The 24,234-nt window shown below is 42.0% G+C and overlaps 1 protein-coding gene across 4 annotated transcripts in view; it reads right to left on the bottom strand.

Annotated features, from left to right (window-relative positions):
• Positions 1-290: 290 nt before the first annotated feature.
• Trim9 (E3 ubiquitin-protein ligase Trim9) overlaps positions 291-24,234 on the bottom strand; it is an 81,340-nt gene continuing 57,396 nt past the window's right edge. The window contains exons 1-10 of one of the 4 annotated variants that reach the window (XM_020951519.2): positions 9,445-9,554; positions 8,961-9,056; positions 8,753-8,884; positions 8,593-8,694; positions 8,367-8,526; positions 7,568-7,600; positions 5,959-6,098; positions 5,521-5,659; positions 3,122-3,355; positions 291-1,745 (exon numbers count right to left, since the gene is read on the bottom strand). In XM_020951519.2, the coding sequence (XP_020807178.2) occupies positions 1,456-1,745; positions 3,122-3,355; positions 5,521-5,659; positions 5,959-6,098; positions 7,568-7,600; positions 8,367-8,526; positions 8,593-8,694; positions 8,753-8,884; positions 8,961-8,978 (1,248 nt within the window). In that variant the 5' untranslated portion in view covers positions 8,979-9,056; positions 9,445-9,554 and the 3' untranslated portion in view covers positions 291-1,455. Of the gene's footprint in view, positions 1,746-3,121; positions 3,356-5,520; positions 5,660-5,958; positions 6,099-7,567; positions 7,601-8,366; positions 8,527-8,592; positions 8,695-8,752; positions 8,885-8,960; positions 9,057-9,179; positions 9,299-9,444; positions 9,555-24,234 lie in introns of those variants that run through there. The other 3 variants (XM_086830789.1, XM_020951517.2, XM_020951518.2) reach the window with 3 other exon arrangements.

Raw genomic sequence — 24,234 nt, forward strand, 5'->3', positions numbered from 1 at the left:
TGCCAAAACAACTAACCAGAATTCCACATTGTTGGCGACACGTTTGCCGCTTAAGCAGAACAAACACGGGAATCCGCACAGAAATTGGCACAACGAACTCCCCGCTTGCGTGAGGCTTTTCCATTAATGCAAAAGCAGAAAACTGGGGAACATTTTTAGTTTTTGCACTCAGCTTGGCTCTAATTAAAATGTTTACTTTTCTTCCCGCTTGAAATCACTCGAATTTCCCAGATTGGCTTACCTTAAATCCATCTGTATTCGCCCGAATGAAGCTTAGGAAATATATTAAGTTTTATTATGCCTTTTTTCATATTTATTTTATTTCCATTTTTTGTTAAATAAACTCATTTACTTGTGTGTGGGGGTGTGTGTGTGCTTGTAGTTGCCTGTGCAATTACATTATTTGTTTTTTGTTGTTTTGCTCTTCGGTTTGTTTGTATATTATTACAATTATAAATATTAAACATGCATAGTACTGGTAATTAAGTTTAATTGTTGTTTTTTTACGCTGTAGATAGGCTTAAGTTGAAAAGTATAAATAGTCCGTACGTACAGTGGAATTTAATTTTATGCATTACACCTTAAATAGGAAAAAAACTAGAATAGCCGATGGTTTTTTAAGGTATTAAAAAATACATCAATATTTACAGGGAACTTAATTGTACATTAAACATTAATATTCAGATGCATATTTGATTTTATAAGCGAAACAGTTGGCTTTAAATTGGTTTTCGTTTAATGCAATTTTTGCAGAGCTCTTAAATATTTAATTTTGCAAGAGTTTACTTCAATTTGTAAGTGATTAATTTGAGGCCTTAATTTGTAACGTGTTTTTTTCTTGACGTACTTAAAATGAATACTTGCTCTCAGTCTTTAAAATAAAAAACTTCTACCCATAAAAAACACGCTGATTTTGATTCTATTTTAGCCTCAAAGAAATGCGTTTATATATATTTATGACATACAGATGCTGATTTTTAGCTACACTAATTGCTAATTGGATTTTTACCTCAGATTTTCATTCGCTTGCGTTTAAATTTGATTCGTTTTTGGTGTTTACGATTTAGGTTTAAATTTTGTGTTTGCACGGTGCTTGATTTTTGGCTTATTCTGTGTGTGGCAAAACATTCAGAGCTTCTTTATTATATTTTACACGTAGAGTTAACGATAAATGCTTTCAATTATTTTATTTCCCTTTTGGCGCAGCGTTTTTCAAACAGTGAACCTATAGAACTACGAGTAGAGATACGATTAAGTGGAGATATGTCGCTGAACCTTGCCCGAAACTACACGTACACACATATAGTATATAAGCTGTTTGAGTAAACTGTTGGTTCGTATTAAGGTAATGCTCTATATAGACACCGATAACTGTCGTCAAATGCCAAGCTCAAGCTCTCTTTCCCTCCATCATTATGTACACAATTTGCTATTTCGGATCCCATCCGACCTGCCCTAGAAGTAGTCCATCTTGGGCGCATCCAAGGCCGTGTGCATGGTCAGGGTGACGCCTCGGTTGATACTCACAGCCGGATAGAAAACCCCGTAGAGATCCCGGAAGGCCACAGATCCCTGTGGCATTTCGTTGACCAGGAAGCTCAGTGTGTGCCGCTCTAGATCGAGGAGTACTCCGATGGTGCTTCCCGTGGTAATGCCGCCCTCAACCCGCCTCTCATGCACGGAGTTGTGCTGGAACCAGGAGCGCTGTCGGTCGATGTACATGGCAAATGATTTCTCGTCCTTGCCTGCGGAGGTTTTTATAAAATAAATATAACAAATTAGTTCATTTTTCTTATACTTTTAGATATTTACTTCATACATAATATGCGTATTTTAAACCCCTATCAATATTTAAATTCAATAAATCGTTGTTTTAATTTATTGCTCATAGTCTTTACTATCATAATCTTTGCTTTCCGATTTCTCTCCCCATATTTCCGAGTTGTGAACTTTAAAGTTTAACCTGCAAGTTGTGCCCCAGGAGTCCCCCTTGCTATCCATAGCTTGTCACTTTCCTGTCCCAGTTGCTCCGCCAGTCCTGTGGAATTATAACTGACAAATGTAAGAGCAACAAGCGGCAGAGTTCTAGGAGCACATAGGGGGTTAAGGGGACTGAGTGGGTTAAGAACGCATGAGAGTCGTCGCAAAACAACTTGGAAAACTGCAACTGTTAGTGTCAATGTCAGTCGCTGGGGGCGTTACCTGCCTCGCTTTGCATATGAAAATTTAATTCGAAAACTTCAGTTTTCCGTAGTTTCCCCAGCTTCTGGGTTCTCGCTGCTGCCGTAGGGCACGTGTTAAATGGCGCGTGAGCAGCTTGGTGAATAAATTGTCTAAGTGAAAAGAAGATACACAGCGAGTCCTTCGAAAAAATAGCAATGAAAATAAATAAAAAATAAGAGCAAGCGATGCTCTGTGGCAAGAATAAACTTTTGCATTTGACAAAAGTTTAAGTGCCGCACTTTTAATTACTTTTGTCTGCATTCTAAGTCGCCTTGGGTATCTATCGAGTAGCGCCGAGAGCCTCCTTCTCCCACGCAGCCACGCACATTTTCAATCAATTTGCTGCGGCATACTTCAAGGCGCCTCCGCGGCTTCCGCTCTTTGTGCTCCTTTCCGCCTTTTGTTTGTGTTTGTCTCAGTCTGGTAACGAAAACTCCGCGCCTTCCGCCTCACGCACATGCAACAAGAAATGGCAAAAGTTTTCGTTACGCCCCCGCTCCTACTTGGCACTCGATTTTATTGGCTTCGCCTTGCGAGGCGGCAAAATGGCAAAGTTTTAAGTTCCCAGTTCCCCGTTTCCCTTTCCCCGCTCTAGTTCTCCGAATTCCCCCCTCTGAATTCGCATCTATTAGCTGCAAACTTTCCGCATACGTATTGGATCTTTTGTCAACGCCAGAATCTATTTGTTGTGCAGATTTTCCACTGCTGGTTTTCCCCAATGCCTCCCCTTTTTTTTCGATCAAAACTTCTTTTCCCTCCTTCTGCCTGCTCTGAATTTTTAATTGAATTTCCAATGCAACCAGTAACCCACTGAGCTGAGGTAAGGTACAGCCCGAGGAACAGCCAGGGGAGGAGCTGGAGGGGCAACTAGAGTTAAAGGTAAAGGGAATGCACTCACCCAGCATTTTGTTGCGGGCCACGTCGATACGTGCCACTCCGAAGGCCGGATCCGTGTCCGCCGTGTAGTTGTCGATGGTGAACTCCCAGTAGTGGACGCCGCGGGAGAAGCCAACGGAGCCGAGGGCCACACGGTGCTCCCAGCCCTCGACACTAACGGTGGCATTGTTTTTGCTAAAGATTAAGCCCGATCCGGCGCCGCCGCTCAGAACCGGATCAAACGTGAACCAGGCCACTGCAATGGAAGGAAATGGAAAAAAATGGAAGTGATGAGAACAGTGGAAAAAAATATATAATTAAAAAATAATAGTTTTAAAAGTTATATTAATTCTTGTAAATTATACCCTTGCAGGCTATTCAGAAGCTTGAAACTTATTGAAGAAATCATTTCCGGCCCTATAAGTCATATATATTCTTGATCGGGATAAACAGCCGAGTTAAACTAGGTATGTGTGGGTAAAAAATAAATTTTGAAATTTAATTAAATTAAAAAAAATAATAATAAGGGGTTACATCGGCAAAATTGTCAAAAATTGGGAAAAATGTTTATTTTTAAAGAATTTAAACTGAGTATGCAGATAGTCTCCTTTCTTGTTTTACAAGTTATTATATTTTATATTACTATACAAATCTCATAAAAATTTATACACTTATAATTTACAAGCTTACAAGTTTAATTTATTGGACATTTTATAGCCTCAACTATACTAGCTTCCTTAGGAAAATCTCATCAACTAAAATGCATTTCGAAACCCCTTCCAATTCCTACTCCCGCTTAGCCAGCTTACTTTTTGCAGTGTTTCGAAGCAGGAGAAAAGTGGAAAGAAAAACAAAGTCAGACTGGTTGCAATTTTTCCCATTGTCAAAGCTCAAGTGGCCAGTGCAATCTGGAGTCCGAGTCGGAGTCCTTTGCTTATAGTTTATGCTGTTATGCGCCGCAAAGTAGGCAACGAGTGGCGTCGAGTCGAGTGCTTTATTAAATTTCCTTTTTTATTGTTGTGGCCGCATTAAGTGGCCGAGGCTAGTCTGGAATCAGCTGGGACCAGCCCTATATATACAATATATATACATATATAGTGTATATAGTCGGGACTCCAGTTCTCGGTCTACTGACGACGATGACGTTGCCTGTTTTATTGGCCACCAAAGGCAATTGTGTGGCCAAACAAGCCACAAAGCAAGCATCTGGGCCAGGAGGACGCAGTACTCGGCTGGCCATTGTTTTGTTTACGTCGGGGATATGACTTTGCGATTAAAACTATGAGGGATTTGAGCCAAGCACTATAGAATCCTAGGAGTCCTGAATGCCGGCATTTAATTAGCTGTTATAAACTGTTCCTAGTTCCTTCATTGGATAACTAAGAGGAAGAGAGAAGAGGGACTAGAAATGTTTGCCAAATTATTTTGTCTGAAGTTGGGATTAAGGGTCTATTAAAAGGGATATAGGAAAGAGTACTAATCCGTTCTAATTTACGAGTGTTTTGTCTCTTGGCATCTCTCTTAATTTTTAAGAGATTTGAAAACTATGCTTGGTAGTTTAAAAGTTAGATAAACAGTAATTGGAGAGTGTGTTTTATTGTGTTAAAGCCAAGTTCTCTATCTTTAATATTTAAATCATCCTTAAATATCTTAACGAATCCCTTCTCCGCTACTTTAAGTAATTGGAACCCTTTCTAAGAACCCTGTCTTTGGACCCTTCTGTTTATCTGCGAGGTGTTAGAGCCAAGTCATTAGCGCAGACCGCCCGCCAGTGTCACGAGCCATAAACTGTTAACTGGTTTTGCCGTTAATTACTTGGGGACACGCGCTCGGTGTAAACACTTTATAAAATGGCAATTTGCAGTGGGATCGGGATCGGGTTCCGGTTCCGGTTTCGGTTTCGGTTCGGGTTCGGGAACCCCCGCTTCGCGTCGCCGCAAAATAATCAATTAAAAGTTGCAAATTAATGGCGGCCAACTAATAACAGAAACAGAAACCCAGAGATCCAGGCAGTAAAGTGGTCTAGGAAGCGTTCTGGCCATTTTATAAATTAAATAACTTTACGCGGCGGTTCGCCTGGCGGAGCAAAAGGAGCTGCTGTCAGGTGGCGCATGCATCAATCAAGTGAGAATTGGATTGAACAAGACATTCCCTCTACCCCCACACCCATACCCATTCCCAGGTCCGTATCCACTCCCATTTCCATTCACGTCCTCTCTGGGCCCCGGCAGGCGTAAAAGGGGTCAATGGCTGTTTGACATGCAAAGCACGAAGCGAGGGGCAGGACGGGCGGAGGAGTCCTGAATGGAAATGGGGTGGCGCATGACCGAAAAGGATTAAATTATAAAACAGTTGGAAAAGTAGCTCACAAGCGGCAGGCAGAAGGAGCCTAATTGAAAAAGCTAGTAGAGGTGGACTCACCTTCGGCAGTCTGCAGTCCAATCAGCTCCGAGTATTCACCTTCTCCGGCGGAATTGAAGGCCTTCACCCGGGCATTGTACATCGAGTTAAAGTGCAGCCCGTCCACGGTGCAAATTGTTTCCTTGCCGCAGTAGACTTCCTGTTTCGGTTCGAGGTTGGGAATCAAATTAAAGTTCTCGGTTAATAAATTGGAAGATGACAGCCATTCACTGAGCCAATCAACAGTCGGATTGTGGCACTCAGCTCCCATATTCAGGGAGCTATTCATTAAATACTAAGGCATTTACTGGGTTACGTTTTTTTGAAAGGTATTCAAAAAGGAAGTATATTTATTGGAAAAGTGGTAACGCATTTCTAAAGCAATAAATATATTTTAAAAGCTTTAACTTTGTTCCAAAACTGATCATGTACTTAATCCTTATATTCAATTCAACTTACCCTGAATTCTCCACCGCTGCCATCATCCAATTCCAGGACATAACCCTCTACAAAGGAATGATTCGGTGGCTGCCACGCCACAGTCACGGAATTATTTTCCGCTGAACAATCCGATGGCAGTATAGTTGGAGTCATGGGAGCTATTTTGAATATATAAAGAATTTTTAAAAAATGTTTCATAATTGAACAGAAAACGTGTATCAGTATTAGTGCGTTAAAATCAATAGTAGTGCTAATTAAAGGCAAATAAATACTCCAACGAAAGTGTACAAAAATATAGAAAGACCCAGTCAAAGTGTGTGTGTGTGTTAGTAGAGTGATTGGTTAATAAATAAAAGTAAGTCAAACTATCAATACAACTAAGGCAAATACATAAACCACAACCAATAAAAAAAGTTTCTGTAAATGGAAACCCGAAAACCAGCAAATGAACCCTGAAAAAAAAAGTAATGATGAAGAGGAGAGAATCTGTCAAAGGGACATCAAATGTTGGGGGCTTTCATTTTTTATTAATTGCCCGAAGGGGGATGCCACGGCCACGCCATGTCATAAAATCGAGGCATAAAACCAACGCCTGGCAATAAAAATTCATGACAACACAAATGGCAGAGAGCGAAGTGAAGCGCCTAAAATTATGCCACAAAATAAACATAAAAATGACGACACTTTCGGGCTTTCCGCTCCCTTGACTCTGCGCCATGGAGCTCAAATTAAAAAGGCGCCAAAAGCTGTCAAATGTCAAAGTCGAAACAAAAAACCTCGGAGAGTCACAGGGCTGTGAAGCCGCAGAAATCAAGGTGCCTCGACGCAATCAGGCTAAAAGTGTAAGGGATAAGCCCAGGAGCGGGCCTTGAAGAGGGTCAATTGCTGGCGAAAATACCAGAAAAGAGCATGGCTTCACATAAAAAATAATAACAATATAAAGAACGGAAACGGAAAATGCGAAATGCGAAATGAAAGCTTAAGCGTGAAATAATAAGGAGTCGGGAGAGTGAAACCCGAAGGCAGAGTCAAATGAAAAGCGACAGGCCAAAGGAAAAACGCTGCGTAAAAAATTATGTCACTTCAAGTGACATCGCTGACCGACCACGCCCACCGCCTCCGGAGGGTTGACAGGCTGCGGCAAGACCGAGGCAAGACCGAGCCAAGGCATTGGTGACATTCGCCAGGAACCGGAAGCGAGCAACGAAAATATTTGGACGCATTTTTCGGGGCACTTTGTTTTATTTTATTTTTATTTTTTGTATTCCCTGCTAGTGGCTTGAATGAAAATGAAAAATTATTATGCGTAGGCGTGAGCTGCCCGGAAGAAAGGCAAAGAGAGAGAGAGAGAGAGAGAGAACGGAAAACAAAGGCAGCAAGCAATGGCCAAATCCTTGAAAACAAAATGGCCGCCCAAGGCCAGGTTGATGTGTGAGTGCATGTGTTCTTTAATGTGTGTGTGAGAGGGGTTAAAAGCACCAAAGAATGTCCAGAAACAAAAGAAAAACAAAACTATGGCATTAAACTTTTGTGAGTTTTCTGTGTCTTGAACTTATTTTTTTATAAATTAAATTTATTTAAATTTTTGTCTTGCATTTAGTTGCGGTTGCGTGTTGTAGTTGCTCACCTGCCGGACATCTTTCATCTCCATCTTTGACGGCTTTAGATGATTTTTGTATTTTGTATTTTATGCGGACATTCATTTAAATGAGAGCACAAGCGGCACAATCAGAATGAAAGAAGCACAAAAATGTTAGAGACATATCAAAACGCAAAAGGGGTCTGTCCCGTCTTATATTCTATTTAAATCGTTAAATAAATTATGGTGCAATGAGGCTGCACTATCCGATTTCAACACTTTCACTTTTAATTCCCCTCGAAATTTGTCAGCTCCTCCTCAAATTCCCACCACTTTCAGTTCTAAATTTAGGATCACTTCTCCCACAAAAACTATTCCTGAAGCCCTTCACAGTCCCAAACTCTTCAATGGCTCTTGAAACGAGAGCCCTTCCGCTATTGTTTCAAGAGGAAAAAGAGGTTGGGGCCTTGTTTATGTTTATGTTTTCTGTTTTTGTTTGCAGGGTGGCCCAGAGTCACACCTTTGCCCAGGTGTGTGTGTGCGAGTCTGTGTGTTTGTGCGTAATTAGTGACAATATTTATGAGGCGGAGTTTGCTTAGCACATACAGTTGAGCACAATAATTCAGCCCCTGTGGTTAGGACACAATAACATTGAATTTGGGGAAAGAGACAAATTAGTTTTCTTCGAAAAAAAGGTTCTTCATTCAACTTATTTTATGTACGCCAGATCTTTGCTACAAGTACTTCCTACATTCCTAGTTTCTTTATTCAGTTCCTATTTAAACTACATTACATCTATTAGTTGTAGAAGCAGTCTCGAGTATATTAATTTTAATTAAAAACTCACCTTTCATCTGTATAAAGTTCAAGTTATCTATGGCTCGGGCCAAGGCCGCATCATCCAGGGTCAGGTCAACGATGGGCGAGACCCGAGGGGCCGCATTGGTGACCTCCTGATGCCAGGTCATGTCTGTATTGGCCACTCGATTGATAAGCATGGAGCCCACCTATTAATAATAATAATTAATAATACTTAACAGGACTCTAATTTAATATTTAATTATGAAGCATACCTGAAGAAAGGCGGCGCTGTCAGTCTCTTTGAGAGCTTCAATGCAAAACTGTATAAGTCCCGTGGTCTGCTGCAACTTGCCAGTGCAGTTCGACTGCTGGTCCTGTAAAGTGCATTTTTAAGGATATTTTTCTCAAACCAAATAAATCCGAAAAACCCACCTTGAGTATCCTGATCTTGGTGTCCTTGTCATTGCGAATTGCCTCCAGCAGATACTCGCGTCTGTCGTGAATGGCCTGGATTAGGGCCTCGCACTGGGCGTGCACCAGTCGCTCGAACTCCATGCAGGATTCCTGTGGATGACGCAGAGTATCATCAAGATGGATGCCAGATTTTAGACTCCGGGACTTCCCCTCTCTACAAACTTACCGTTACTTTGTCGCTCATGCCTTTGAGGCGCTGGATGAATTCGGTCGTGGAACGTGCCTTCTCCGACAATTGTTGCAGATTGTGCGAGAGCTCCGTCTGGAAAGTGATACGAAAATAGGAAAAAATGAATCTCCATCGCCAGGACAATGACATCAGCTCGGGAAAATTAAAAACAGCCCAGGAATGTGCACTGTATTGTGCAGAGTAATAAAAGTTTACGGTTTACGCTTTCTTCTTTTATGGCAACTTTTAGTCACGCCCGCGGTGACAGCTCGCGTTTGCCATATAATATTTTCGTTCGTTTTTTCATAGTTACACGTCAAAGTCGAGGGTTTTACGTGGCCAGAAGGGAAGGAGGGTGAAATTCATTAAAAAACAACCAAGCCCGACCACAAATAAATCGCTCGAAAAATCATTTAAACAACGGCAGGCTACAAATAATAAATATCACGCAAGCTTTGCCATTTTGCCGACATTTGCAAACCTCATTTGTTGAATGTTTTCATTTATTCGGGGTGAGAGAGAGACAACAATGTTGATGTTGATGTTGCGGCATTGGAAACATTTGCTCTTGACAGTGACATGACACGCCACGCCACCCAATGAACAATTCAATTTTCATCAGTGGAAAATTTGCTCAGCAATTAAATTGCTCATACGCCCCGCGCGCTTGCTCCTCCGAATCCAATTTTAATTCATTAGCATTCGGGCCGCCGACGCCCCTTTGGCACTTGGCACATCCTTGTTCAGGACACTCTGCCTGCGACTCCTTGGCTCCTCATTTCTCCCCCTTTCCGGTCTGTTGTTGTTGCCCGCAGGACACCCTCGCACAATTATTGTCCAGCTGGCTGTCGAGCAGCTAGCTCTGCCTCAAGTGTCTGCTCTCTGGAATATAGAAATCGGAGGAGTATAGGGTTGGATACCCTTCCACTTGTAATACCCGCCTTGGGCATTTACATGCTTTTCACTTTTCCAGACAAACGGAAAAACAGGCAGCGCCATTCCGTTTCTGTTTCGCCCCCCTTTCGGGGAGCTTCCATTGTCAGACACGGCGTATCCTCATTACCACTTTCTGCATTTGCTTTCTGATTATTTTATTCTATTTGCCAACCGGCACAACGCAGGGTTTTTCTTTCTTTTCCTGCTGCTGTTTGTCGCCATTGTTTGCTTATCAAATCAAAATAGCTGCAGGTACACATAGCTACGAGAATGTCCTTGCCACTGAGCTTCAAGAGCAGGGTTTTGTTTCGCTTTCCCGGTTTTATTATTACGGCTAGATAAAGTTAGTTATAATTGTAGAGAGAAGGTCTAGCGATATTAAAGGGGTTTAATTTAAAACAAATAATTAATCTTTATATGAATTCTAGCTTTTAAGCATGTATTCATACAACCTTTTCCTTCCATGAAAGAATTTCAAATTCTTCAAAAGACAATCCCCCAGCAGGACCTTTACCCAAAATTCTCACCGACAAACAAGCAAATCCTTACTTAGAATGAATGCATTTCCCTGGCTTTCATAATTCTTCCGAAAGCATCCCAATGAAAGCCGTCCAATTACAGGGAAATATTTTGTAGACAGGACCTCGTAATTAGTTGAATCCTGCTCGTCATCGAAAAGGGCAGCTTATGACGATTACATTCATTAGCCGAATGCCTTCTCCTCCTCACTTAAGCGCTGTCCATTTGGCCGAAAAATGAGCAGATAGACAGTTGCACAGATGGCTAAGCGTCGAGAAGTCGGCAAGGGATTTTCCGGGAAAAGGAACAGGAACAGGAGCTGGAGTAGGAGGAGGAGCATCAGCAAAGTGCTGGCCAAGAATGCGCAACGCGGGCGGCAAACTGTTGAAATTTAATCCCTCAAGGGTTGCTTCAACGCTTTCTGCACAATGCAGATGGAAATGGGGATGGGGCAAGTATGAGTGGGTTTTAGGGATGTGAAAGTGGGGGCGTGATTTCGAATATGAAGTGGACGGATGAGAGAGTAGAGTCTGTTTTGCATTGATAAGCTGCCCGCTCCTGTTGCTGCTCGTTGTCCTTTAGAAAACGCTCTGTTTTTTCTGTCCTTTTTTTGGAAGCTCACTTCTGTCTGTTTTTTTTATGACGCATCGCCATAAAAAAGAAGCACTCGAAGCGAGCGAAACTTTTATCAGACTGTAAAAAATAATAATAATAATATGACATGTTTATGCGCCGCAGACGCAACCTCTTTAAAGCCGCCACGCATGCAAGTCGTGTAAATAATTTAAGAACCCTCTTCTGAGCTCCTGACGTGGCCGTGACACATGTTCCGCGGGCGGAGGGCTAAATAAATTATTAAGTTGTTAAGAGACCCGGCCAACGATGGCAGTCACTCACATTAATATGATAAACGTCGCAACAATGTGCTTTAAGTGAGCTCCCAGCTCCCGAAACGGAAACACATGAAATTGTGCATTAAATTGTGAACATTAAAATGGCCAAGGAGAGGCAGGAATCATGCCAAGTTTGCCTATGAAAAATCTGGCAATAACCAGATGTCTATCTTGAATAATATTATGAAATTATGAGGCCATTACAGCTATCAGTGTCTTTAAATATATATTAGAGAGAGTCTTTAATAATATATTTTCTTTCTTTTTCCTTGACAATTAAATTGCAAACAGGAAATAGCTGAAGCGCTAACGAAAACTGTATAAATTGTTGCTTTATTTATTATCTTTTATTTAAATTCCTAATTACCATAAACCAGATAAATTAAATAATAAATCAAATTAATTGGTTGATAGATATCACATTCATGCTTTCAATTATTATAGCTGCAGAGCTTCCCTAAAGAATTCCAGCAATTTGGCTTGAATGTTGCCTATTTAATTTTTTATACAAATTAAGCAATACTTAAGGCTTTTGCCTTTAACATTTATGCTGTTGCCATTTGCTTATCGCCCCACATGAAAGCCAAATGAGTCTGCGACTCGTACTATAAAGATGCCCAGATACGATCTCTGGGAAATGGCAGCAGGCCAAAGGCCTGTACCCGAGCGTTGACAACGTTGTGCCCGGCTCACCTCACAACTCGCACAATTTGTATTTGGCCAAGACAGGAGTAGGGCTGGCTGGGATAGGCTGGCCAAGAGCGAAAGATTATAATCGCAGACTTGCTGGCGACGACTTGGTCGTGGATTCAACAGAATGTTGCCTGGCGCCGCAGCAATCGCAACAAGTTGCTAGCTACTGTGTGGCAGTTCGAATTTACACTAGTCTACAAGAGAGAGAGGAAGCAGTGACACTACTAAGGTTTAAGATTTCCTTTTAGTCCAGTGTTGCCTTATAATGTTGTCCATAACTTAGACTGCAGCCACGATGCAGTTCTCTGCTATAAATAAACGATATTCCGCAGCGTGGATCGTGCCACAGCCTGGGGCTCATTAGGTGCGTGTTTTGTTGGCGGAAAATTAACAAGAAGTCAGAAGGCAGCAAAATCGGAGTCAAAGCAGTCGTTAACCAAAGAGATTTTGCAATATTTCCCTGCCCAATAAGGCCTGAACATGTTAGAGCTGAAAATGCGTTTGGATTTTCCCCCAAATGAGTGCTCATCGAGAGCAGCAATTCACAAGTCTTGATGGGGATTACTAGTGGCCAATATTTATGCTGCCATGGAGTGAAGTGAGGCCGAGGAGCAGGGACGTGACAACGACTCAAATGTCCGACGAACAGGTGGCCAACGGTCGGCAGTCGGCAGTCGGCAGTCGGGCTTGAATTATAACGCATTTAAGCCATAAAGCCGCGGATATATGAGACGGGCTCAAGTAGCTCGTGTTGCGGATACTCCCGGACACATGTAAGCCCCGATCCATATACGGTCTTGTGGCGTTAACGCACATAAATATTATTTACAGCCATTTCGTGTTGCACATGCAACACGTGGCCCTGGCAATTGCTCTTCTTGCACAGCGCCAATGCACCCAAAAATGGCCAAAAGATTTAGCCACAAAAGTTATGATGTCTTAAGGTCTTACTTTTGGGGCTTAGCAGGGTGGACCAGTGATGATGAAAATTAATATTACAGGGTTTTGGTATATGAGATATACAAGATTAATATAATTTGGTCTTTATATAGCATAAGTATGATTATGAATCACCCTAATTGAAAACCTTAAGTCTCCGCTGTGACGTCTCAACTGGTCTCCTCTTACCTGGCCCAATATTTTGACTTGTGCCTCACCTTGTGGCGGCAGTTTCAGTTCCCCCTTTGGGCTTCCACTGCGTCGGATTTATCCATTCATAACCACCCGCGTCCTCTGAGGCATGAGTAATGCGGGGCGCATTGCAGCCGCCTTTTGGGGCCCGATAAAAAGCTTAAAATACAACTTACATTCTGACAAGATATGAATTTTAAGCGCGCATCCCATTGATTTATGTGGCAGTCAAAGGAAGCGACTGACGGCAATGCTTTTTTAAATTGGATTACGGGCTCCGCCGCCGTTGTCTGCCGAGTTGGCCAAGTCTGAAGTCTGCCTTCCTGCCTGACTGCTTTGCATACGAAGTTGGCGATTAAAAATAAGTCGAGATGACAGCTTATTGAGCCACTGCACTTCGTCTAATTAATTAGCAAGTACCGAGCAAATATCATTTGAGAGGAACAAAAATAAATGAGGAAGGAAATGGAAGACCAAATACACAGCAAGGAGTAAATAAACAAATGAGGGGAAGTCCCCTGGACAGTGAGAAAGAGCGACTGACAATCGGAAACCGCAGAATCTAATTTGGAAACATATCTCCACATATGTATATAGATGTAGAGCATGTGGAGGCATCTGCCACAAGAAGGGGACTAGATTCCCTTTCCTTTTCGATATCTCGGGGGTGTGTGAAACATTATTTGAACACTCACCAAGGAAACCAAGCGAAAAGGTGAGGGCTTCGAAGGGGAGCGCTGTGAATGCGCAACAATCAAAATATTTTCATGACAAATTTAAAACAACAGAACCGTGAAGGGGAACACGATGCCAGTGCTTGGTCAGGAATCGTAACGAGCTCTGCACAGGGAATAATATAATAATATTTATAAACAAGTTTATATTTACAAATAAATGTAAGCCAATATAGAAATTAATCATATGGTATGCGAAATAATAAACATATTTTAGGACTTTTGCCTAATCATTCCCAACTAATTAAAGCACAGAAATATATAGAACTATACTAAGTTTATGACCTAGAGGTTTTCTAGTCTAATCTCATATTCTTGTAAATATTGTTTTCAGTGCAAGTTAACCATTGAAGCGGAATGGAACATGGGGAAATAGTAAGTCTGGCAAAAGGGAAGTGCTCAAGTCATGACCACGCAAGAGGGTGAGTCCTTGAGAAACTTTCGATCCATCAAAGTAAACCCTAACTTCTAGACTTCCTCCGTCTTTTCGACATTCGCAAGATGGTTAATCCCCTTTCACCGAAGAGGCGACACACACGTGTCTGCGTTTACAATTCATTACGAACGCCTCGTACTAAGCCCTTTTTATTCCGACTTTTCGATGACCCAAAGTCAATATCCAGAAAGTCACAATAGCTGGTTGACAACCCCATTGTCTTCCCGGGATAACTTAGAATGCATAACGGCATCTGACTGAGGAAGTGCAACTTGAGCAAACTCTGAGCCACTTAATCTCCACGACGGCGGCAAAAGAAAGAGTCTCTGGGCAAGAAGGGCAACCAGTCTTCATCATTATTTGCGCATAAATTAGGATTAAGCCTGGGAGAGGGAATAATGCAGACTGGGTCTCACTTCTGCAGAAATCATATTCGCAATTTTGACCTTATTTGGATGTGAGCTGCTTTTGCCGGGAATGCCTTATACGGATGGCCACTGAGGGACCAACTAAGAAGCAATTCCAAGCCCGCTCCTACTTTCACTTTGTTATATTCAGCATTCAGCATCAATTTGGGGAGACGTTTCCCCATTATTATGTGCCAACTAATGCGACAGAATGTTCTGCGGAAAAGCCATAGCTTTATGCATTTTTCGACACTTTCCATATTCGCATTAGTGGCGCTGACATTTCATGTCAAATTAGTGACATTTAGTGTCATGAAAATGCGCAAATGGGGGAGCTTATATATCAAAGAAAAAGTATTATTAGAGAGCTGACAGATTACACATGTCAAGGGAAAAGCACGACCCTTAATGTCTTGTACACTTTCCCTATATTTGTCTTTAAGCTAATAAAAGGATTTAAATTTTGGTTTCCTTTATCTCTTCATAAATGAAATACATTTAAATTCTCCAACCACTTTTCTAATCTTTAAAAAATATGCATATAAACCACAGACCGGCATGAAATATGCATAAAACAACATATATTTTTATCAACCCAATCGCTGTATTTTTCGACTCTACAAAAATAAACCCGGAATGAAAACAAAACTCTGGAACTTTTTGCGTTGTTCCCCCTTTCTCAGTTGACAGTTGCAAACATTTTGGGTGCCTTCTTTTTTCGGCAATGTTTGTGTTTGGGTTCTGTGTTCCAGGCATCGGGGTATTATTATTTTTATTTTGATTGTCACAACAGGGCAACCCAAACTGGTTTCCATTTTGTTTGTTATTGTTATTGCTGTCGGATGCATTGTTGCCTTTGCTGCTGCTGCTGCTGCTGCTGTTGTTGTACCCGTTGCGGTAGTCCTCTGTTAAACATGTTTGACACGGACTCTCGTGGGATATATCCCCCTCAACCCAATTGCTTCCACAGCGCGTATAAATAAGTTTCGGCCCGCAGAGTTCTCCCCTTTCCGAGCTTTGGTGGGGCGGGGGATTCCCAACCGAAATAACCAAACAAAACCAAGCCAAACCAGACCAAACCGAGCCGAAGCCAGCGGAACAGAAGCGATCTGGCAGTGACAAGCCGCATGCCAGAGAGGAGCAGGAGCAGCCGGCAAAATGCTGACAGCCTGACAAACCGATGTCGCTCTCGAAAAGGGGCGAGTATTGGCTCTGCTCCTTAATAATTTAATTTGTATAAATTTACCCAATATGTCAGCAGTCCATCAATTAGCGGCTAAAAAGGGAGTGGACCGCCTCAGGCCCAATTAGAAGGCATTCTTTCGTTCCCATTTCTTGCAAGACCGGTCAATGACTATTGAAATATCAGAGTTCAGTGAAGATATGGGTTCTTAAGAAGGAAGGTTGCAAATGTATCCTTATTTTGCTTAATTATTATTTCATTCTTAAGTTTTCTTACATGATCCTATATATACAAGCAAAAGTGCATTAACCCAATGGGGTTTCTTATGTCCCTCGTTATTTTTTTAACCCCTAGAATAGTGTTCCGTGTTCCGTGAGATGCCACCCAACGATGCCTCAGTTAAAAATTAATATTTACACTGATTTCTCGGGCACTTTGCCGACTCCCCTCAGCTCTTCACTGCCTTATTGATGGCTGCCATAATTTGCCTGCTCGCATTCTGCACTAAATGTCCCACAAAGTGGTCTCGTCCCGGCTTCCACACGGAGGTGGGACTCTGGGTACGGCCAAGCCGAGATGTGACTTTAAGTGTTATGGGAGCGACGGTGGCCATTTAGACGACGTCTCAGCGACGGGTTAAGTGCTGGCTAACTGCTGCCAGTTTCGCATTTTGCATTTTGCATTTCTTTTTTTCTTTTTTCGCCAGCCATAAAGCCGGAAAACATGTTAATTGAGCCCGGGGTATCGAGATGGAGATCGGGTATTGTGGATGGGAAATGTAAACAAGTGCCTAAAGCATCGATGGAGCGTGTCAAAACATGGATTATGCAGGTGGTTACTAAACTGTAACGATTGTGGGATTAAACAAATATTTGCACAAGAGAGATTCAAGAGAGAACAGAGTTAATGTACAATAATTTTGAGGGTAAATAAGATGCGAAACTATTATATAATATATCTTTAAAGTTAAACTCCCCATTAGTGGCATCTTATTAATATTAATTATGGGGCTTTCAGTAGTATTTTGTACAAAATAAACTTTTCCTGTCTAACTACTCTTCAAATATTAAATACCCTCTTAAGTTAACCTACTTTTCTTTCTTAATTTTTGTGTTTGTGCCAATTTCAACCACTATTTCCCACTAAATTGATACGTTATCCTTGGGCTCACATCCGTGCAGTGTCCCTAAAGCAGCCACTAAACCCGTCGAAGCACTCTACGAAAACCTTCTCGAAACCCAATTGAGTAACTGGAGCCTAGCATCGAAAATCAAGGCGCAACTAATTTGCTGAAATGTCAAGTGGACTCAGATACTCCGGTTGCAAAGGGCCAGAGCTCCCTATCTGGTGGCACAACTGCTGTGGCCGACAATGCCACCTACGTAGCACAGTGTACCCGCACACACGACACTCGACAACAAAAAAGCTGGCGGAACAACAACTGGCAAATTTGTGAAGTGGCTGGAAAAATTTCACGTATTTCGACAACGACAACGACAACGAAATTTGTTTGTTGTGCCACGAAAATTGTTCGAGTGCCGTCGCTTCACACATGCCACAGCAGCAGCAACAACAACAATGAAGGCAACAAGTTGTTGTAGATGCTTTTTTTTGTGTATTTTGGCAACCGAAATCCTTTCAAGCCTTAATGGCATTTCATTGAGAAGTGATGTCGGTAAGGAAATTTGCTAAATAAATATTTTGTTGCATCAATTTCGCTGGAAGAGGCCAGAGAATTTGTCATCAAGAGGTGAAATCTGAACACCTTTGATGATCCGGGGACCTGACTCACACACATTTGTTGTTAATGCGAATCAATTTGTGAAATGAGTCAGCAAAGAAAGCGCTATAGAATTGGTAATACGAGAGGAGCCAGGTGAAAAATAACATTTAATATATATATATATTTCACTGAGTTTCAAGCTTCTGACTAAAATAATAATACCCTGCAAAAGGTATAAAAACTGTTGATATAAACCCCAACTGAAACTGCCTCACCACAACTGTCTGTAGATTATCCATTATGCGGCTTCATAAATTAAGAAGCTATCCATTTTAAGAGGAGCACGTGCTCCTTTTTAATGGGGTAAAGGATGTGGAAAGTCCCTGGAGGAGCAGCTCCTGCTTCATGTATAGGCATGCCACTTTCCCCACTTTCCCCACATTCACGTACACTTCCTGCGATGCGGATCGCTGGGCGGAATGCAGCCGAGTAAACAATTTTAATTGCATTTAAATACGACATTTATTTGCATGTAAAATTAACGCGAAATGCAAATGACTTTATGCAATGGCAGCGAGCATAAATACCGGGTATCCCGGAGTTGGGGAAAAAAGGGCCAAAGCAAATAGAGAACCAGACAGAGAAACTGAGGACCTGGCCTTATGTTTTCACTGCGGCTGCGTGGGCACAAGCAACATCACCAGAAAACAGCAACAGCAACATCGATTTCAGCCTGGCCAAGACAATGTTGTGGTTTTTGGCTTATGTTTTTAGCACCCGCAGGAAATGTGGCAAGAGTTTGTCTGAAATTTTAAAGGCCTTCTTCACGTGACACTGAATTGGCCACGTTCGGTACTCCGTGGGAATTCGGTAACTTGAGCTGACAAATGGTTGAGCGTTGCCTGCAGGGCCAACTGCAATTTAATAGGCCATAAATCAGCGATGAATGAAGACGTTGCAAGTCCAAGTTATCTGGGCCAAAGCCATTTTGAGTGACGTATGACAAACAGCATCGCATTGCATCGCATTGCCCGAGGCCTCAGGCCTCAATTAATTGAAAATTCTGCCAAAGTGTCAGAATGCACATTATTCATTAGGCCAGGGCAATTATTCGGTTGATGTATATGTTACATATACATAAATACATCCATCGGAGGTGCCCGGGAACTACTGACAAGCAGTTTTGACAGCCACAACTGACAGTTTGCCTGCAGTTAAACGCCCGGCTCATTTATGATTTTTGCAAAGTTTTAATTAAAACTTGGACCGTCGGGAATCTGGGCAGCTGATGCTGATCCAGAGAACTCAACCATGGAGAAGGGTTTCCTTTCCCACTGACCCGAACCCCTGCTGCTTTCCGGGATGTTGCAATTTTTCATGCCTCATCGTTGCATTTTATGTATTTCGTGCGCCACGTGACCCCGAAACACTCCGAATTTGGGTTCGATCTCTGGGACAGATCAGGAAAAAGCGATTCGGTTGGAGAAGGCGCGTGTTTCATAGATTTATGACCAAGCCAAATGGTATCGAAGTGTAAGCCGATATCGGGGTCTGGGAAATGGTAATTGAATCCTAGGAATATGATGTAATCATGATACGAAAGGAAGCAGACTATGGTAAGGAAACAGAGGTACTTCTAGAGTGATGTCTAAATTATAGAAGTTCTTGAGGAAAGATTACTAAGAAGGTCTTTTGTGCATAAGTATTCGAATTTCTAAAGGATACCTTATATTTAATTTCTACCTAGAAATATAATTTATGAAAAACATAATTTACTTTCCTTTGCAAACAAATAAACTGCAAGTGAAATATGTCCCCTTAAAATTATATATCTCCTGAGATAACGATAATTTCATTCACAGACCTTGACATTTAAACAAATTGCTGCTTACCCCGTCGTCACACAGTTCTGGCCACACCAGAAGCAATTCTTTCTAATTAACGTGAAATTCCAAAATAAAATTGAGGGAAATATTTGAAAATATCCAAAGTCTTATTCCCCGTTCGAAGGGAATAATTTCACGGCACAATGCCATAAATTTAACTAATTGAAAATTCCTGGCTGGCAGGGACTTATTGCCGGACATACTAACATATATAGTCCCCCGCTTGCACACATGTCGAGCCTCATTAAACTTTTCATAACAAGAAACAGAGAGAGTGAAAGAGGGGTCTTTAAATATGTTTACCTAGAATCGAAGTGCTCTAACAGAAAGGTATTTTCTGGTAGTCCAAAAACCACCCTCGGGATGCCGCAACAGGAGGAAACTACTACGTAGTTAGGCGAAGTGTTAATGGGACACGCCGCCGAGGAAACTGAGAAATCTTCGAATGGGATGGATGGATGGTTGGTGGAGATGGAGTAGCATTTTTTTGAAAAATGTGCGGCGTACGTTGTGTCATCAACCCTCCTCTGGAAACAGGAGCAGCGCAGGGCAGGGGAAATGGGAAATGGGAATGGGAACCCGAAATCCCGAGGTCCACATCTGGGAATCGGCGACGTGTGCATTTCAAAGCGGGATAATGTGCAGCGGCAGAGACGCGTGCTGAGGCAGCAACATCGACAGATGTTTACCAAATTGATTACTATATGTATTATATATACTTTTTTCCCAAAGTATACCCATTGAGTGATCCATAAAGTGCCCTACTGTGCAGTTAACGATATTGAAAGATTAAAGACAGATTATCCATATCAGGGGGTGACTATAGCTCGAACTTATAGCACACTTCCTGTTGGATTAATCACTGTGGAGGAACTGCATCATCTTCCTGGGTGTTCTTTGACGTAAACAAAGTTTATGCTCCTCCAAATCCATAAACAATTCCCCCTCCGACGCCATAAACACCAACTGACGCCGATGGAATCGGCAAAAACATATGCAAAATATTGCACAACAAAACTAAACAAAAAAATCCCTTTTGGTATCTCAAAAAAACACAACAACTGACGCCGTCTGCTGAGGTGGCAACGGCGAATAAGATGACAAATGTGTCTAGCCAGGGCCAAGAAAGCGGGGAAACCCCTTTCGTAACAAGACAAAGGATTAAAGTTGCCAGCTCAACTGTACTCGGGATTTTCCCAGCCACCTTTTCATGAGGATTTTCAACTGTTTTTCCCCGGGCGAGCTTCCTGCACGTGTGCTCAAGTGATTTCGTTATTAAAAACGAATTATGAATTATGTGTGTTTTTCATAAATCTTCATTTATGGCTTGCGTTTTTCCCTTGTTGTCTAGTGTTCTCTCCTGATGAGGAGAGCTTATATTTGGATTGCCCCTGCACGTCGTAGTTGTGGCACATCCAGAACACAGAGATAAGGCACATTTGTAGGGGATTATGGTAAGGATGGATGGAGGCAACAAAAAACCAGAGGGAAACTTTGGGTTAAGAGCAAAAGGTGCAAAGAAGTGGCTGGGGCTGGGGAACATATGGTATTCATACAACCGAGATTGGATAGGATTAAGCTATGCCAGGAGTTTCACTTCTTTTGTTTATTTTTTTTTCAGCTTAAGAAGTATTTTTTAATTTTAAAGAATTCCTTGTAATCAAGATTGTTGTATATCAAAACAGATAAAATCCTAGGAGGTTTTTTAGATTTAAGCATGGAAAGGAAAGTTTAATAAGAGCTATAGAGGTAGGTTTTCTTTAATTAATCAACATTATAATTTGTCGAAACCCAAACTAACCTCTAGTTAAGCCCCTAGTATCGTCTCCTATCACATTGACACTCTGTCATATCGATCCCTATAGAAACCCATTAAGAAGGCTGCCGAAACTCGTGTTACTCTGAACATGGAAAGCCATTAAAGTGATTTAATAGCCGATAAACTTCGCACATAAACCCACCGAGAGCACACTGAGAGAAAGGGGGGAAAACACTGGCCAAGAACAATAGGGAGGGGACATACAATGGGAACTAACACACACACTAACCGCATACAATTACCGGGGCATTGTTCGCCTTTTGTCCACTGAGGGAAAAAAAAGAGCGAACTATTCCGCTGCTCAAGTGCTTTTCAACACTTTTGGCTTAGAGTAGGGGGAGGTGGGGCCCCAGAGGTGTGTGTGAGGTGTGTGTGTGCAGATGGTTAGCGCAATTAGAGTGCGGTGACAATGACACAAAAGCGCGACAGAGCAGAGCCCAGGAAGTGGCGGGGGACTTAACAAGCGTCCTTTGTGAGGCAACAAGAACAGCGGACATTCCGAATCTCAGTTCGGTTTTTTCGCACAGTTGCTCAATCAGCAAACTATGAAAACAAATCGCTATCAAATCTCTCCAGCGATTTGGCATACGAACTTGTTAAATTTCCGTTTTGAAAAACCCGTCGTATCTCTCTGGTATTCTACAATATTTGCATATTCCCGGGAAAGAGTGGAGCTATAGCTTTGATTGATGAACACATGTGAGCCGCTCTCTATACATTTTTTAAACCCTTTTTTTTTGCAGGCAGCATGAAAAATTCAGTTGAAAATTCGTTTCGGTTGACATTCTGTTGTTCCTCTTTTGGAGCTCAAACGAGCCTGGCCACGTCCTAAAAATTTTTGATTACATTCCACGTTGACCAGACGGTGTTGACCATTTTCAAATAGTTGCAACGTTTAGTTGATTAATAGCCACAGCAGAACAGCAGGTCTACAAAAAAAAAACACAACACTAAGGGGGGGCTTCCCCCGTAAACGGGACTCATCCGGCAAGCTTTTAGTTTAAGCCCTGGAAAGGCTTTTAGCAATTTAACGCACAGCTTAACAGATGGCCAAAATGGGGGGTGAAGTGGGCGGAAGTGTCCCATAGGTGGAAGGTCGGAGGTCGCAGGTCGCAGGTCCAACTCTGTCACATCACAGACCCAACTCGTTCGTCTCGTCTCGTTTCGGTCTGTTTGTCTATCTTGGTGGTGTGTTGGAGTTGTGGCCTGAGTGTGTGTAAATATTGGCATTGCAGGTGGGTGTTGTGTTGTGCTATGATGCAGGTGGAAAAAGCCAGGCAACCCCAAGAGGCCAGACAGTTAGGCCAGGTTAAAGTCCATCCTAGAGTTTGTAAAACATACCTGCAAAAAGAAGAGAGAAAGTTTGGAGTTTAGTTTGGGCTTCAAAAAGCGATAATTGGGGATAAGTAAGAAGAGAAATCAATAGGATTGATAAAAGATCTTTTAATTAAATCATACAGAAATAAGGAACATATTTCTTTAAGTTTTAAATAGTTAACCATTCATTTAAATTAATCTCTCTGGCTCTGAAGTTCCTTCCTCATGACTTATTTATTTATTTCCATCAAAATAAAATTTCAAAAAGAAAATTCCTGAAACCCAGAGTTATCCCAGCGCTCTCGAAACTTTTCATTAAATCATTAAGCGCTGTCGAGCTCTGGAAATCACGGCGTTTTCCCTACAATGAGCGCATGGAATTTTCAATTAAGTCCCACCCAGGCCCCTCTGTTCAACTTTGTCACATCATCTGCATAACTATTATTAAAAGCCCTGGCCCGCCCACATTAAAGCGCCCCTCGAAAGTTCATTAAACCATTGAGAGTGGGAGGGTTCCCGCATCCCAGGGACCGCAGTTAATCGCCAAACTATGCCAGAAATCACGTAACCTTCCATTAATCAAGGCAAAGTCGTAAAAAATTGTTACATCTCTCCCCCCGTCCCCCTCGTTTTTTACGCCCCTTTAACTGGCACTTCCGCACTTCTCCGAGGCACCCATCCCGCAATCCCAAAACCTAAATGCAACATTAGTCAAGTCAAAGACTTTGATTAGATGAGATACGCAGCGGCAGCATCCAAACGCTGGCTGCATTTTCTCTTGGGGGCATCCCATTTAATTATTTTGACAGCCACTTGAGGATCTATGTATCTGAGGGATAGGGAAGGGAAGACTCCTCTAGATGATTTTTCATATTTCGCAGCCCCGCGAGCGAGCCCTGTAATTCATTTAAAGTGCGGCGACAGTCGCTAAGTGAGAGACGCGTGTCTGCCGCCGCCACTTTGGCCACCAGTGACACTATATAGATATATATTTTATACAGATATATGGTAACCAGACACTTGAAGAAATTGTGTTCTAAGTCCATGGATATGTGAATTGAATATAAATGTGTGTTTAAGATTATTAAAGATTAACAAAGTGCTTGTGTTCATTTGCTTATAAAACATAGGTCTTCACTTGTGCTACAAAAGTTATTTAACAAAGTATTTCCTTACATTTTATATACTAAAAATTATGATTTTTTTATATAAATCCTCTTAAATTTCCCCCTCTTCCTTTCAGTGTAAGATTTTTTTCACAAACTGCCCTGCAAGACGCCATAAAGAAGAGGTGGCAAAGCCAATTTGGATGCGCCGCCTTCTCCCACTCGCAAGACGTCGCGTAATCAAGAGAAATTAGTTTTCGACGTGCTCGATTGGCGGCTCCATCTCCCAGGCTCCCCTCTTCCCTGCTCATTTTCCATTTTCCACTTTTCACCCGGACGCCCCCCCATGGACGGTAACATCTTGTCTGTTGGCGAGATGCTTTGGCTAATTTTGAAAAATTGTTGAGCAAAGTGCCGGGAATCCAATGTTCGGAATGAATGACGGCAGCGTGCATCTTCTTTAAAGTTCTTTCGCTCAGCTTACAAGA

Source organism: Drosophila serrata, unplaced genomic scaffold (assembly GCF_035046125.1).
Source record: "Drosophila serrata isolate PLE 108 unplaced genomic scaffold, ASM3504612v1 contig_240, whole genome shotgun sequence".
Lineage (NCBI taxonomy): Eukaryota > Metazoa > Arthropoda > Insecta > Diptera > Drosophilidae > Drosophila > Drosophila serrata.